Genomic DNA, 17007 nt, shown 5'->3' with positions numbered 1-17007 from the left:
CACACAGGAGTGTGTATGAAGGAAAAAAGATTAAGGAGTACATCCTCCAGCGTTATTTGTTTTGAATTTTGTTTAACTGATATTTTGAAATGTCTTTTTCATTTTAGATTAGTTTTTCTTTATTTGTTTAGTTTATTAGCTTTGGCTCTCTGTTCTAGTTTTTTTTTTAATGTTAAGTTTTTGATACATTTTAAATATAAAAAATATTTTATACACACTGTATATAGAATTTGGTATTTAATATTTAGGGTATTATTTTAATATATTTAATATAAAGCTGTGTTTTAGGGCTGCAGAAGATAACACATTAACTGATCATTTCAGTATGTTTTATATGATCAGTTTTCTTAAGGCTGGCTAGTTTTAGAAGCATTTTGATGATTAATGTTAATAATTAGGGTTTAAAAATTGATCATGTACAGATTATCATTTCATGCCATTTCATATTTCTGATATTTTTGTTTTGGAGTCGGCAAGATTTTCCCAGTTGTTAAAGTGTTTATTTATTTATTTATTTTTTGTTAAAAAATATCAAATGTGTTTTCATTTAGTGTCTGTTTTTTAAATAATAACACAGATGTGCCCATGTTGTATGTTCACAATTTTCTTTTAGAAGCTTCTTGATACAAGCCTTTCAGATATAAAAATTTCTTTATAAACTTATTTAATCTTATTTACTATATAAACTGAGATTCTTTGCAGATTTTTTGGGCTGTTCACCAGATTTGGGAATTCACAGCAGATGACTGACTGAACTGGAAATTTGATCATTTAAATTTATTTTCCAAATGTATTATTTAAATTTTTGCCAAATCAGTTAGTCCTCCTGGCGGCCAAGATTTTTCAGTAAATGCTTCCACATGGCAAACTGTCCCTTTAAGAATTAAACTGAGTATATTCCAACAACATAAAATAATATTACCAGACTACAGCATGGATTTAACACAATCTTTCCAGAACCATAGAGAGACAGTACCTTTTTGAACTTTGCAAAGACTGGTCGAAAGAAATACCAAGGCCTCATTATAGATTAAAACATGTGGAAGGGGTTTTTAAAGACCTCCGAGGAATGGTACCTTTTTGTTGGCCATTCCATAAAACAATAATTCCTCCAAGTCCTCATCCCAACAGAGAGTGATTCCAAGAACTCTATAGTTGAGTGCTGAAATGGGACTCTTGACTGAATGTTGGTGCCCTTAATTCATATCCTGATCTGCCACTGGTTAGCAAGAAAGTTAAAGGGGGTGTGCATTTGTCTCAGACACAATCTAAGCTTCTTATTTCCCTCCTTTAAAATCTGTTTCACCTAGTTGAGATACCTTTGCCCAATCCCTCTGTTTCCCTCCTGGCTTTCAGTTCATTGGACTTGTTGCGGATTAACCTACTAGCTCAGACAGATTGGAAAGACTTGCTGTTCTCCGAACTGTAAGTGTAATTGTGTCACAGAACTGTGGTTCTTTGAGAAGAGCTGTTAAGTGAACGTGTGCGGGATCTTATGTTTGTCTTCGGTGGTTTAAAACAGGGTTGTAGCATGTATTACATCTAGCTTTAAAACTAAGTCAGCCTCTCGTGGACGTTTGGGACAAAATTTGGCAAGAAATTTCAGATGGATTTAACGGATCTTCAGTTAATGTTCTTGGTGCTTTACATTAGTTGTGTATGCTTAACGGTATGTCAGTGTTTGCATGTACGAAGTGGGGGAAAAGGTTTGTATGGTCCCCTGAGGGATGAATGAACTGCAGAACTCAGCTTGACATCTATAAAGTAGGTAACACTTTCTCTGTCTTTCTCTTTTAGGAGATATTTAAAAATTGTTTAATTAATTATGTTTTGGTATTTTTAAGGTTACTGACTACTAAATTATATCTGCTTTTCATACTTAAAGGTATTATTTTGTACCTGTAAAAGCGGCTTGAATAATATATTTGCAGTTCCTCGCTGCTCTGTAGAGGGCGCTGTTTCTCCCTCAAACATGTCCAGAGATCATTCTTCTCAAATTCTCAATAAAAAGATATGAACTCTGCTATACAATTAGAAAAAGAGCACAGATTTCATAGCGAATAAACAAGTATGTTTGGAATAAATTGGAAAATAACTGAATTTTTTTTTTTTTTACAGGTAAAATAATAAGATGTGAGATTTGTGATGTTCTCCTGATGAGGTTGGTTCTTTGTGTACTCTAGTAATTAGCGTCGTCAGAGAGATTAAACGTCCCTTCCTTCTCCTTTGGTCCATTTGCGCCTTCTTCACGTTGTCAGCACTCGTCCTTTTGTCCTGACTGGACTCTAGTTAGTCTTCTGTCCCTTAACTGTCTAAACAGAGACTAGAACACTCACAACAATGTCAACAATTGTCAAAGGTGCCAACCGTCTTGCTTTGTGCTCAGATTATGACAGTGAAGTCGCTTATTAGATATGCGCGTGATAGCAACCACCGTTCCTCATTTCATTTCGCTCAGACAGAAGAATAGCTTATTATGAATAGAGAGAGCGAGGATGATTGTAACACGGGTCAGATGTAACACTTTCAATTTCTCAAGTAAGGAATAAGTTACAAATCAACTAATTCACTTCACACGTTCTCAATTGAGTCTTTATTCCACCTTTGAGGAAGTAGAGCATTGTGGCATGCACTAATTTTGAAAAACTAGTTTTAAGGTAAGAAAGTAACTTTTTATACTTGATTGAATGTTTTGATGCTAGTCTTTGCTTTGTAGTTAAACTAATCAAAGTTAAATGATATGTATTGTGCATCTGTGTAGATATTTTGTTAGTGCTAATGTTTGGCTGTTAGCTGTAAGGTGAGATAGTTCTCTATAGTTGTATTAAATGAAACATGTCAAATTTGTGAAGTCCATGGGGTTTCTGTAATAACCCCCTTATTATAGAATTGTGCTATAATAACCCCTATTAACACTTTAAAAAAAGACAGAAATGAAGAGGTGTGTGAAGGATGTTTTCTCCGTTTTGGAGGGATGATCATTTTTAAATAATCCCATTTATTGCATCAAAATTTGTTAATACTTTACTATATTTATGGGGTGGATAATTTTATCAGTTGTTTATTATTCATGCAACCATACATACTGCTGTTATAGTTTGTATTTATAACCATTATATAGCTGATAACGTTGTCTAGTGCTTATGAATGTTTGATTTGTGAAAGTTTATCTACTAGCTGTACTGAATGACTTAGCATAGACATACTTTTTCTACAGATCTCTGCACTAGGCTAGTGTTAAATGCTATAGATTTTGACAGCGATGATAAAGACTCTGACAGATAATATCGTGATTTTTATTTTTTATTTTTTGTTTCCCTTACCGAATGTCGTATCTTGTCAGCAATAACCTGTCAATGAACTTTTTTTTATTACTGCCAGTTTACGTGCCTTACATTACAAGGCGATGTAATGTTGCCAGATATTGCAATTAAAATAAAAAAAACTATATAAATTATAAAAAAATAAAAATAAAATAAACTTAAATTATTTCAAATATTTTTCAAGTTAAATAAGATAAATATATCGCGGACCCTTAACCGAAATTCCCTACTTTATTAATTTATAAAGTGTCGAATTAAGTGGAAAAGACAAGTCAAAAAACGCTTCTAATAGCTGGATCTGGCAACACTGGCTGCCCAACTCTCTGACGACTCGTTCACCCCGTTTCAGCGTCTCGCAGCGACCATTATCATACCACTTACGCAGAGTATGTTACAACTGACCCGGACTATGGGGTGAATTGTAGCATTTCACTCCTTTTGTTTGAAACTAAACTATGCATTTTCCGTTTATGCTGCTAAGATAACAGCTATGTCATTTAATAACAGACACATACAAACTAATTTGAATTACATTTTAAATGCACTCACTTAAAAGAACTCTAAGATGCAGACAGAAATGTAAAAAATTGACATTTCGCTTTCTTATGAATTTTCATATTAAAAAAACTTTTTGATTTAATTAGCTACAATTTGCGCTGAACAAGGCACTGACACCTCGGAAATAAACTTTATTTGATTTAATAATGCAGCAAATGGTCAGAATTCCTTTGAATAAAATTGAATAGTTTGTACACTGTGCAGCACTACTGAATCGAACTTTCCATGACCTACTTTCTCGGTTTCAAAATGCAAATCTTACATTATTATTTTGCATAATTTGTGTGTGTGGTTTGTTTGTATGTTTGGCCTGAGGTGATGGCTTTTTTCCAAGTAAACAAAGACATTTGAATAATCTCTAATGCCATGTTAAGAAATTGACCACTAGCAGTGTTTGAATGGCTCAAAGCCGTCGAGTGTCCGTTGTCTTGTAGTGTATGGCGTTTCATTTTCAAAACTTAACAGGTTTTGTGTCCATCGTTAATCTTAGCTGTGTTATTTCTGGCTTGCAGATCATTCAGAAGAACTGAAGTGTAATGTATTAGTGTAATCTTGTTCTGTAGATTTAACCCTTACTGATTACGTCTAAAGTGTAGTTGTAACGTTACATACAGCTTAAAAGTCTATGTGGAAACCACATAGTGTATTCATATTTATCTCTAAAATCTTGTTTACAATTAGAGACTCAACTGTGTGGATAATTCACTCAATCACCATGGCACTTAAAAGATGAATTGACAAAATAGGCCTCTATTTTAACTGTTTTATCCTGTTTGTACAGCAAGCTTCCCAAACAACATCATTGTTCACACTTAATTGACAATACACATTACAAGTCAAAAGTCTTGACTTGCGTTATTAGATTTTCATGATTTCTTATCATCTTAAAAGCATTTGATCTGGGCAAATTCAGTCCTGGAGGGCCATTATCCTGCAGAGTTTAGCTCCAACCTTAATTAAACACACCTGAACAAGCTTATGAATGCCTTCAAGAAGGCAAGGCAAGCCTGCAACCTTCAGCCAAAAAAAGGAGAAAGGATCATTCTAATGTAGGGGAGGAGACCAGAGGTGTTATTTTTTTTTTATGAATGTCAATGGAGGAGAGGCTTCACTACGCTGAATAAACAGCTTTTGTAAGGAAATAGCTTATCATTTAATGAATCAACAACCTGTTCACTAATCTTTAGCATGTTTTACACTAAGCAATATTTTTGCTGGGATCTATATACAGATTTTACCTTGATGAAAATTTTATTTAAGGGAATGTTGCAACAGGTAGGACTCATTTACCGCATTATTACCAGCAAATGTGTGTCACATTACTATTTATTTTAAAAGATACGTAAAATTGTATATTGTCTAAAAATATAGATGTTATCTTTCCTTGGTTTTCAGGTTTTACCTGAAATTTGACTTGCATGTTAATGACTATTATGTGACCATATGCCTTATGTTTATATAATGCATTTTGATGAATAAAGGACATTAATTATTTAATTATTATATTATATTGTTTGTTGTTAAATAAAAATAAAATGTTCTTTCTATGGCTTCCATATTTCAACAAAAAAATTAATTATTTGACTAGTATCAGTTTTATGTATGCCCAATCATGCTGTTTGCAAAATCAAATCTAATCTTAAATTGCAGTGACCAGTAAATGACCAGCAATTTGCAACCTTTTTTACTGTGCAAAATAAACTGTAAATGACTGCTGTAGGTCTGTGACAGCCGGGCACTGACGTCACTGCCATTGTATGATTGGCTGAGGTGCCTCGTGTGATCCTGAATTTTGCCGTTTCGTGATCCTGAAGTTAGCTGTTAAGCTTTTTGCAATGGCATGTAATTACAGACCCTAGCATCTTCCACTAAAAAGACAGTCTTTGGTAGAAAGTTACAGGGAGGTGTGTTTGATTAGGGTTGCAGCTAAACTCTGCTGGACAGTGGCCCTCCAGGACCAAAGTTGCCCAGCCATGATCTAAAGTCATGCTTAAATGCTTTAAATTTTTGTGAGGTTGTCTACATATTTATCACACAAACACACACACACAAACGTGTGTGTGTGTGTGTGTGTGTGTGTGTGTGTGTGAGGGTAGATGGATAGATATAAATTATTTTATTTGCTATGTTTATTTGTTTTGTGTGTGAGTTGGACTGGATAATTAAGGATAAACAGGCAACAAGTGCTTAACATAGAAACCCATTCAATACCACTAAGTACATCTGATTTATTTTGACATTTTATTTTTTCTAATAGGCAGTCTCTCTTAAACCTGCTGTTTATTTGAAATCCTTTGGGTAAGTAAAATATCTTAGTGGGATTTTAAGAATTTAGGTCAGGCCTCCTTTGACACAAATAAATAGTATGTGGATGCGCATGTGACGAGTGCTTGCAATCTCCATTCATGCCTCTTGTGTTTTCCATGGACAGATGTTTGGTAGCAGGGCTCATAATTATATCATTGAGCTTAATTCTATGTGACTACATGTGAAGTGCCTTAGGGTAACTACCACAAAGCAAGTTAAAGACTCTACGGTAAAAGAAGACTGAGTGAGAGAGAGAAAGAGAGCTAGCAGGGGTGAGGGGGGAGTGTCTTGAGCGCCAGGCTCCCAGGGACGGTGTTGGTCACCACCCTAACACAGACCCCCACAGAACTAATCAAGCGCAGCACGGTAGGGTTGCAGTGTGCATGGTGTTTGTGGCTCTGTGTGTGTTAATTAAGCGAGTTTGGGTTGCAAGTCTATGCTTGTGTGTGTTTTTGTAACAGGAGGCATTTTGATGTTTCTATGTATGCCATAGCCTTGTGTCAGCAGTTTTATGTTGTTAAAGTTGTACTTCAACATATATTTTCAGTTCATTAAAATATGGAAGTCTAGTTCTGCTGTAGTGGAGGTTTTTGAGAACACTGAAGAACTCTAGCAGCTCATTTTAATAGGTTTAAGGATGCTATAATGGGACTGGGATAAAGGGTTTTATCTCAATATCTATTGGTTATAAAACCATGAACTTTATTTCATTTGGCATTTATTTCTAACAGATGTGTAATAATGAAGATGAAGTGGATAATGAATGAATAATGATGTAGAGTAATAGGTTATTTTAAACACATTTGGCGTGAGATCCCAATAATCTTGTGATCATGGTAACTGAACAAACTCTTACCATAACACATCTGCACTGATCTTGACCTCGCTATTATCTGTGATTATGGACAAAAATGTAGCCGAGGTGTCAGTAGGAAGAGGGTTGATTTAGGATGTATAATAGAGAACAGATTTGTGGGTTGATTTAGCGATTGCAAAGAAAAACGGACAGAAAGTAGAAAGAGATAGGGCTGTAAATAATAAAAATGAGTTTGGCAGTTTGCCAATCAGATCACCTTTGTCTAGGAAAATATCCTAGATAAAACTTGTAATCCAGTTTATCTTGTCTTCTTGTGACGCTTGGATTAGAAGGATATGTGGTGGTATAGCTGCAAAACATTTTGTGTTAACTTTTACAAATGATTGATAATACGGCATGATCATTTAACTTTTGCTTCTCCTTTTTTTTTATTAACTTTTTCAATAATTCCACATAAAATAAGCTTGTGCATAATTTTCCTATACTGGGACTCATGTTTGGCAAATCTACTTAAATAAATTGCATTGATAAGTTGCCATGTTGGATATGTGCAAATAATTTAACATTCCACTTTTTGTCTGCTTTTAAAAGTGCAGAGCAACTTTATTTAAAACACAGTATCATTTATTGGTAATGTTAAATGGTGTATTGATCAACAAGTGTTAAACTTGTTTGATCCTTTATTTCTGTCCTGAAATAAAAGTTGTACATACTCTTTTATTCCTTGCATGTGTTTGTTTAACATGTCTTAGTGTTTGGTATTACTTAACTCTCACTGTTAAATTTAAATGTACCATAAATGTGTATAAGATCAGCTTAAATTAGTTTAAAGGCTGTGTTATGTTTTTTTTTTTTATCTAATGCTTCTATGTGTTACATCAGGTACGGTCTCTTATTATAAGTTAAGTAGCAACAGTGTCAGGGAAAACGAGAATCTTTGCAACTCCCTAAGACTTAATGTTGCTGTGGCATGTACAGAGTTCATTTAGCGTTTTACAGCTTTAACCCTATGTTGTAAGGGCATATTTAATCAAAATCTACAGATATATTTCAAAACAATATATGTGTCCCTGGACCACAAAACCTTAAGTCGCAGTGGTATATTTTTAGCAATAGCCGAAAGTACATTGTATGGATGAAAATTTACAGATTTTTATTTTAGGCCAAAAATCATTAGGATATTAAGTAGCCTATAGATCATGTCCCATGAAGATATTTTGTACATTTTACTATTGTTAATATATTAAAACGTAATTTTTGATTAGTGATATGCATTGTTAAGAACTTCATTTGGACAACTTTAAAGTTGATTTTTTCAATATTTAGATTTTTTTTTTTTTTTGCACCATCAGATTCCAGATTTTCAAATAGTTGTATCTTGGCCCAATATTGTCCTATCCTAACAAACCCTACATCAACGGAAAGCTTTTTTGTTCATCTTTCAGATGTAAATCTTTAAAAAATGACACTTATGACTGGTTTTGTTGTCCAGGGTCAAATATGGTTTGTCACTTCTTAAGAACATTTAGTATGAGAATGATAGGGGTAAATCCATGCTATATTCCCTCCAGCGCCATCTGAAATTCCCCTCTCTTTGTTCTGCAGCTGGGCCTGAGTGGTATTTCCTTGTTTTCCCACCTGAGCTTGTTAAAACGTACAGGTTAAGGATCATTCACCCTCTCCTTGCTCCCTCCATCCCAGCCCACTTCGTTCCAAACCCGACCTCTCTTCTCCAGGCTCTCTATCCCCTCATGGGCGCGTTATCAGCCAGTGCAAGAGGACCACTGTCTCAACCCTAACAGCAGTCCTCAACATGGAGATGAAACAACCAATGATAGAGAACCGAGAGGATGGGGGAGAGCAGGAGAAAGAACAGGAGTCACACGAAAACGGAAGGCTGGTTGCGGACAGCATTGTGGAGAAGGGTCAGAAATCCTGCTCCGGGCCTGGGCAGGTCTCCAACGGTTATTCCAGCACAACCCCACAAAGCCCCAGGGAAGGTGCAGGTGCTGGGATGGACAGAGGCAGCACCCCTGGGGCATTCAGGACTCTGGTGGTCCAGCAGACCAGCTTGGATCCACCTAGGGAGACCTGGAGCAAAAAGATGGACTTCTTGCTGTCGGTGATCGGGTATGCAGTGGACCTGGGCAATGTGTGGCGCTTTCCCTACATCTGCTACCAAAACGGAGGGGGTAAGGTCAGACGTGAGGAGGTCAGAACATACTAGGCAATAATAATACTAAAGCTGCAGACAACTCTGAGACAAACTCTGATAAGTCTGATGCACTTTGAAGTAGTTAAGTAAATATTGTGTTGCATCCCATTGAAAGAAAGATTTCAGTCTTTGAGACAAGACCAACTAGGTGATGTTTGCTTAAGAACAAATAGACAATGGGGAATTGTGCTGTTGTCTGCTCTCTTTGTGCGATCCAGCTCAAACAAGCTTTAGTCTCCTTTCATTGAATTTCAAGTAATAAAATCTTTGTAATTTCCTGTTTCACCATGCAGAGGGAGTGCATGAGAGATAGAGTGGGCAGGGAGACACTCGCTGCAACCAAAACCGTTAATTGTGGCTCTCATGGTTGGGACTTGCTCGTATTGTTTAATAATCTGGCTTGCTACTGCTCAGTCAACAGCTATCTAGCATTTACACCGAAAGCTCTTGTATAAAGCTTTAATCAAGAACTCAGGAGCTTGTCTGAACAGGAACGTTTTGTGTATATTAGCGTCTTTTATGCTGTTTTTGTGAGTACAATAGTGCATTCAGGATGTGTTAAGACCACTGCAATGGAACCGTGAAGTTCAAGTTGCAATTCCTGTCTAAATCCTTGTGTTTAGGTGCCTTTCTTCTGCCGTACCTGCTGATGGCAGTGTTTGGTGGCGTGCCGCTGTTCTACATGGAACTGGCTTTGGGCCAGTTTCACCGCAGCGGGTGTATCTCCATCTGGAAACACATCTGCCCCATCTTCAAGGGTAAGACTGGTCTGCTTCACAAGGCTCAGACTTCTGAGACCAATTACCAAGGTTAAGGGTCATAGAGATAACGGCAGACTGACATGTGCTGGGCTGATAGTACACTCTCCCTTGACCTTCTTCTAAACTTCTTACCGATTTCGCTCTCTCTTTGTTGATAACCATGACTCTGTTATGGAAATTGTCACATTTACCTGGTAAAATGCCAGCCGCTTAAGAAACTTGATTTTATGTAAATGGAACTTTGTCCTAAATGTCACCCACTGCCCCAAAGTGGAAGGTGCTAGAAACGGCGTAAGATATTTGCATAACAAGTGTTGCATATTCTTTTGCAGGTATAGGCTTTGCCATTTGCATCATTGCACTCTACATTGCCTTCTACTATAATACCATAATGGCCTGGGCTCTGTACTACCTCCTGTCTTCCTTTCGTACCACGCTACCCTGGACCACCTGCAACAATATATGGAACACTCCCAACTGCACCCACTACCTGTCCACCGACTTGAATGTCTCCTGGACTGACAACTCCATCTCTCCGGCTGAAGAGTTCTATATGTAAGTGCATGTAAGTGCAAGTCCAGGTTGAAAGAGATAGAAACTAAGGACTTTGCCTTTTACTAGGCTTCTTGAACCATCGAGAAACTTTTGTGATTTAAAGAGAATGTGTTACTCTCTCTCGTAAGATGCAGGGGGGATTGTCTGCATTTATGAACTGTCAACCAACTTCTCTCGTGTCCTTAGACGGCAGGTCTTGCAGGTTCATCTGTCCCCTGGTCTTCATCAGCTGGGCTGGGTGAGTTGGCAGCTAGCCCTCTGTCTGTTATTCATCTTCACTGTTGTGTACTTCAGCATCTGGAAGGGGGTCAAGACCTCTGGCAAGGTAAGATATACAGGAAACATCAAAGAGAAATAACTGGAAACTTTGAGTTTAAACTGGTGTTAAGAAGTCGTACAGTTAGACTCTTCTTTTTTTTTAGCAGCTTCTTCATAACTCTCTCTGGCAGGTAGTGTGGGTGACGGCTACATTTCCGTACCTAGTGTTGCTGATCCTGTTGATAAGAGGGGCCACCCTGCCCGGAGCATGGAGAGGAGTGGTCTTCTACCTGAAACCAGATTGGGGCAAACTTTTAACCACGTCAGTAAGTGCAAACTAAATCAACCATTCTGAATACAAAGATATTGCACAATCCATGTGGGTTGCTTTGTCCCTTTTCCCCATAACACATATTTCCTGCCATCTGTCAGGTATGATATGGATGAATGAAAATCTTTACAGACAAATCATCTGTGTTTTTCAGGTTTGGCTTGATGCGGCTGCACAGATCTTCTTCTCTTTGGGTCCAGGCTTTGGTGTCCTCCTGGCCTACGCGAGCTACAATCCCTTTCATAACAACTGCTACAAGTACACCTGGCTCACATTTATACTGCTGTCATTTTCTATTATCTGCACTAAGGTTCTATTATCACAAACTTGAGCTTAAAACATGAACTTTAGTCCCAGCATCTTTTTGCATGTTATTCTGTGTAGGTTTGAAGTTGGCCTAACCCAAAGTATTTCACTTTGGCACATAACTCTTCCAGCATTGTTCAGGCTATAGCCAAAATTATACCATGAATCATAAGATTTGTTGAGGAAAGGAGTGCCATTACTTTTCTAAGCAATCTTATTTACGATAAAGCAAGTGTGGAAAAAATATCTAGACTTATGTGTGAACCAGAATAACATAGAGACTTAGAGGTGGACTCTGTTGACTTGGTGCTGTCAGAAACCACTTGAACATCACAGTAATGCACTAGCAACCACTGAGAACACTATAGAAAGTTCTCAGCAACCACATGAAACACCCCAGCAACTGCATAACAATCACCACTTTTCTAAAAAATCTAGTTATTTGTTCTATTAACCCTTTTTTCTGTCGCTCCCCATTCAAGCTGTTTATCTTCTTATCCTTTTTCTTTTAGCTCAAATCTTTACATCTCTCTTTGATTTGCAGAGATGCGTTGATCACAAGCTCAGTGAACTGTTTGACTAGTTTCCTATCAGGCTTTGTGATCTTCACCGTGCTGGGCTACATGGCAGAGATGCGCCAACAAGGTGTGGAGACTGTAGCTAAAGATGCTGGTAAGCAACATATTTAAGTTCTACCTAATTTTTTTATTCTTGATTCACGGTTGCCATTTCCATTCAATGAAGTACCAATCAGAGAATTTTGAATGGTTATTGAAACCTTGATATCAAATGCATCAATTGCAAATCATTGCATTGGAACTACAATGTGATATAGTGGCTTACACTAAAATTACATTTGATGTACCTGTTGTAATTGAATGATTGTGCTCTAAGGTCCCAGTCTGCTCTTCATCATCTATGCTGAGGCTATTGCCAATATGCCGGCTGCTACGTTCTTCGCCATCATATTCTTCCTCATGATAATTATGCTGGGGCTGGATAGCACGGTCAGTCTTTCTTGCTTTCTTGAAATACTAGCCAATGAATTCTCTCTTAATTAATTAGATTTTTTTCCCTCTGTTTACTCAGCTTATTGTTTATGAATTTAGTAAAATGTATTGTCAACAGTATTACATTACATTAGGTCTTCAGCGTGTATAATTAACCCATTCCTGTCCCTATGCTGACCACACACACAATCAAGTCATGTTAATACAGTCTGCTAATGACATAACTCAGTATGTAATCTATTTCTGTTACATTTATAATTTTTACCCATCTAAGGTTTCTGAGTTAGTGCTTCTATATTTAATGTAAGGAGCATTATTAATGCCTGTTCAGGTTCAATGGGTCTTTGATCTACTTTTCTGTCATCCCCTTCCTCTCTGACAGTTTGCAGGTCTGGAAGGGGTAATTACAGCCATGTTGGATGAGTTCCCCCACCTGTTGGCCAGGAGAAGAGAATGGTTTGTGCTCGGCCTTGTGTGCGTCTGTTATTTGGGAGCCCTCTCCACTCTTACCTACGTAAGTCTAATAGCATCACTAACAAATATTTTGTTTTGCTTTGGGGGATTTTCCTTCATTTCTCACTACAAACGTTAAACACTGTCTAGAGGCCAAATGTGGAATTTGACCAAAATAACATGCCATTTTCCTTTTTTGTGCACATGAATTATTCCTTTTAATATGAAGGCAATGTGTTTGTAGGGAGGTGCGTTTGTTGTAAAACTATTTGAGGAGTATGCCACAGGCCCTGCTGTTATCACCGTAGTCTTCCTCGAGGTCATTGCAGTTTCCTGGTTCTACGGTACGTATTGGTTTCAAGCTTAATCATTCAAAATATAACTTTAATTAGTTTTGAATCTGCTGATGGGCAGTCTCCATGTTGGTTAGACAAAGTAAACAAACTCCTGCGTAGTTTCTTAATGAATTGTCTAGACAAGATGGTCCTTTAGAGGCTTTTGCGGTGGAGCCAGAAAATGTGATATGTCAGTGTTGATTTGTCAATATTTGTATAACAGTTTCTCTACTCCCTAAAAATTCTGAACATTACTAGTGAACTTCCTAGCGTTTATATTTTTTTATTTTGGACTGTGCACCCTTTGGCCTAATGCCTGCGATTTCTAGGAAACCGTTTCTACTTCTGTCACTTTATACTCTGCTTTTGTCCATCTGTTCTTTCTTATTCAACTACCATCTATTAGTCACTAGATTTTTATCTTGTGCCACAATAGTTTCGTAATCCGATATTTTGCTTCAGGAAATGTGCACTAAGTCTGTTTGTAAAATACATGCAGGGACGACACGTTTCTGCAACGACGTGCAGCTGATGCTTGGCTTTGCCCCTGGTGTGTTTTGGAGGGTCTGCTGGGTAGCCATCTGTCCCTGCTTCCTATTGGTCAGTCCATTACATTACATTTATGCATTTGGTGACTTACCAAAACAACCTGTATTGCATTCAAGTTATACCTTTTATCAGGTTATGCATTTACTGGGATTCATTCCCAATTATTTTGATATGCCATGCTGTTGAAGTTACAAAAACCCACCGACGTGAAAAAATACTATAGTAATTTAACGTAAATACTATAGTGTTTTTGAAGCATACTATAGTTGCTGTGGTAATATAAAAAATATAGTAATAAAAATGTATTACTTTACCCCTTTACTGTATTACGTTTTTTACAACTATAGGGTATATTACTCTACACTACACTACAGTTTACTGTAGTAAAAACTAAAGTACACTACAGTAAAAAAGTGTTGCAAATACTACACAGTATAAAACACTTTACTATAGTATGTTTCAAAAACACTACAGTATTTTCTATAGATTACTATAGTATTTTTAATGAGGGCAGTCCAGAAAAATAATTTATATGCAAATACACTGAAAAGGGATAGTTGTCCCGAAAATTAAAATTCGGTCATCATTTTCTCATGTATGACTTTCTTTTGAGCAACACAGAAGAACAGGTTTGGAATCATGTGAGGATGAGTAAATGATGACAGCTTTTGAATTTGGGGCTGAACTATCCCTTTAAACTCTCAGACAAACCTCACATATATATCTGCTGACAGATCTCAGCTTGTCAGATATGCGAATACAGTTTTATGAATTTGTTCTCACTGTCTGTAGTTCATTATTGGGAGTTTCCTGGCATTCCCTCCCGAGGTGAGGCTGTTTGACTACTTGTACCCTTTCTGGACCACAGTTCTCGGCTACTGTATTGGTCTCTCCTCCTTCATCTGTGTGCCTTCTTACATGGTCTATCATCTAGTCACCACCAAAGGGACCTTCAAACAGGTGAGCCTAGACAGACAAAAACTTCAAAACACACACATTTAATGTATCTTGTCAGGTCTGATAAGTGACACAGACATAATGACACTTAAACACATTACAGCAGCACAAACACAATTATGCTGCATCGTATCAGCTTGATCACGTTGTGCATTTTCTCAGTTTGAGACGTGAAGATAGACATCAAAGGGCATCAAGGCACATGGCTGTCAGTCACTACATCCAAACATGTGTGTGCTTTAGTCACAGGAAGTGTGTTTAGCAGATGATGAAAAATGACACAAGGTTAACCTTTGTTGATTCTGTGATGTTAGGTTTTAGAAGAGAGATTTAGCCCACAGCTGTTCAGTTTTTTACTGAAAAAAAGTTGCAACATATCACTTAGTGCATTTTGAAATCTGTTGATTAATTAATAGGCGATCTCTAAGATATCTCTTTGTAGTTGAGCTGTTCTTATCAGTTTTTACCTTTTGTGCCACTCTGCACCACTCTAAAAATCTCACTGCTTGCCCCTGTAGCGTCTACTAAAGAGCATTACCCCTGAGGCTTCAGGGTCCAGCGGCCCTCAGAGAGACACTATTGTCATCACCAATGCCGTGTGACACATTTCCTCTTCTGCTGGACATGTAGCACAAACGCTGGGGACCCATGTCTCCTGTAAGGGCCTCGGCTGACCTCCCTTCACACCTCACCCCAGAGGAGTCTGCTACCTGTATTGTGTGACGGTGAGGCCAGGCCTCCGAATACAGCCATTGTTTTATTTTTATTCCAGCCGTCCATGTGTGACCACTTTCAATGCTCATATGAGTTACTGACTCCCATGGCAAGTTTTTGAGTTTGGGTTTTGTCCTTCCATTGTTCATTTTAGATCTCTATAACCAATTTATACAAATATATATGGCTCATGACTACTGTAGAAAAATACGGGGTCAGTAAGAATTATTATTATTTTTTTTAATTTTTTTAAGAAATGACTATTAGTTAGCAAGGATACAATGACTAATCAAAGGTAAGAGTAAAGATTTTAACATTGTTACAACAGATTATTTCATATAAATGCTGTCCTTTTAAACTTTCTATTCATCAAAGAATCCTGAAAAAAGTCACAGTTTTCAGCATTGATAATAAGAAATGTACCAAATCATTATTTCAGATTGATATCTGAAGGATCATGTGAACTTTTCAATATTTGTTTAGTGAAGTTTGGGATAGGAACAGGAATGGATGCACAAATGGTTCAGTTTCCTTTATGAAAATCTAAAATCTATATAGATTGCTTTTATACAATATTTATTTTTTTATAATTTATTTTTCCTTAAATAGTAACTGAATACATAAAGATTGTTATATTATGGTTTTGTGACCAATTTCAGGCATATTTTACATGTACACACATTCATATAAGGCCAAAGTAATGTGTTTCTTTATTGTTATTACAAAAATTTGTTATTACGACTTAAAAGAAGAAAGTTTGAGGTTTAGCGACCATCAAGAATTGTGGGTATATTTTCTTATTTTATTTATTTTTTGTTCAGTACTTGTTAAAAAGAAAATGTATTTTACATTTAAGATGTTGAAAGTGTAAAAGTAGGAATGTAACAGATGGATATAGATAAATATTTTTTATGAAAGAAGCAAGGGCCCAAATATGATTTTTTTGTTGTTGTTGTTGTCCAGATGTGTTTGGCTTTTTTTTTTTTTTTTGCACAGGTGTGTATGCGTGAGTGAATATGTGTGTTATGTGTGTCTTTGACAACCATTCCCATTATATATAACAGTTTTGAAGTGTTTAGCCTACTTTTGGAGGATATGTATCAATTGTTAAGCATATTTTTATTTATTTGTGGGACATTTGTGGCATTTAATTCACATAATGTTTATTTTGTTTATTTACAACTGGAACTCTTTGTCTGCCTATTGATATATATATATATATATATATATATATATATATATATATATATATATATATATTGATCGACCACTAGCATGTTCCTCAGTGTCAGCAGGGGGCTCTGGCATTTATTTTTTACATGTTTCTTTATGTGAGTTACACAAAGTAGCAGAAACCAAATATCAATGTGCTTGTTACAAGTACTTCTGCCTTGATCCTCAAGACTTTTTTTCATGAAAACAGGTGTGACTGGACATCTAAATATGTGCATGTGTACTTTGTGAGTCTTGTTGTTTGTGCAATCCGGTGTTCTGTGCTGACTCGCTGAATTCGTATCATGAGGACATAGATTTCTCAGTCGAACTGACGTGTGAGCTG

General features: G+C 36.8%; 2 protein-coding genes across 3 annotated transcripts in view; one reads left to right on the top strand and one right to left on the bottom strand.

Annotated features, from left to right (window-relative positions):
• Positions 1-209: 209 nt before the first annotated feature.
• LOC113058533 (sodium-dependent serotonin transporter-like) lies at positions 210-16354 on the top strand. Of its 2 annotated transcripts, none has more exons than XM_026226508.1 (14): positions 210-1425; positions 8611-9197; positions 9844-9978; positions 10314-10536; positions 10723-10861; positions 10962-11120; positions 11280-11383; positions 11976-12103; positions 12326-12438; positions 12824-12955; positions 13139-13238; positions 13729-13829; positions 14571-14738; positions 15254-16354. In XM_026226508.1, exons 2-14 carry the CDS (start codon positions 8819-8821, stop codon positions 15335-15337), a joined length of 1965 nt encoding a protein of 654 aa, XP_026082293.1. In that variant the 5' UTR covers positions 210-1425; positions 8611-8818; the 3' UTR covers positions 15338-16354. The 2 variants fall into 2 exon arrangements, with proteins under 2 accessions (XP_026082293.1, XP_026082294.1); XM_026226509.1 differs by having other exon boundaries at positions 212-1425; positions 10986-11120.
• The window catches only part of LOC113058534 (ankyrin repeat domain-containing protein 13B-like), a 58121-nt gene continuing 52129 nt past the window's right edge, over positions 11016-17007 (bottom strand). Inside the window, exon 13 of the mRNA XM_026226510.1 lies at positions 11016-11084. The gene's annotated coding sequence lies outside the window, so the exon portion shown is untranslated. The remainder of the gene's footprint in view (positions 11085-17007) is intronic.

This window comes from Carassius auratus, chromosome 40 (assembly GCF_003368295.1).
Source record: "Carassius auratus strain Wakin chromosome 40, ASM336829v1, whole genome shotgun sequence".
NCBI classification, from domain to species: Eukaryota; Metazoa; Chordata; class Actinopteri; order Cypriniformes; family Cyprinidae; genus Carassius; species Carassius auratus.
Note: the sequence above shows the minus strand (reverse complement) of the source record. Positions and strands in the feature narration are given on the sequence as shown.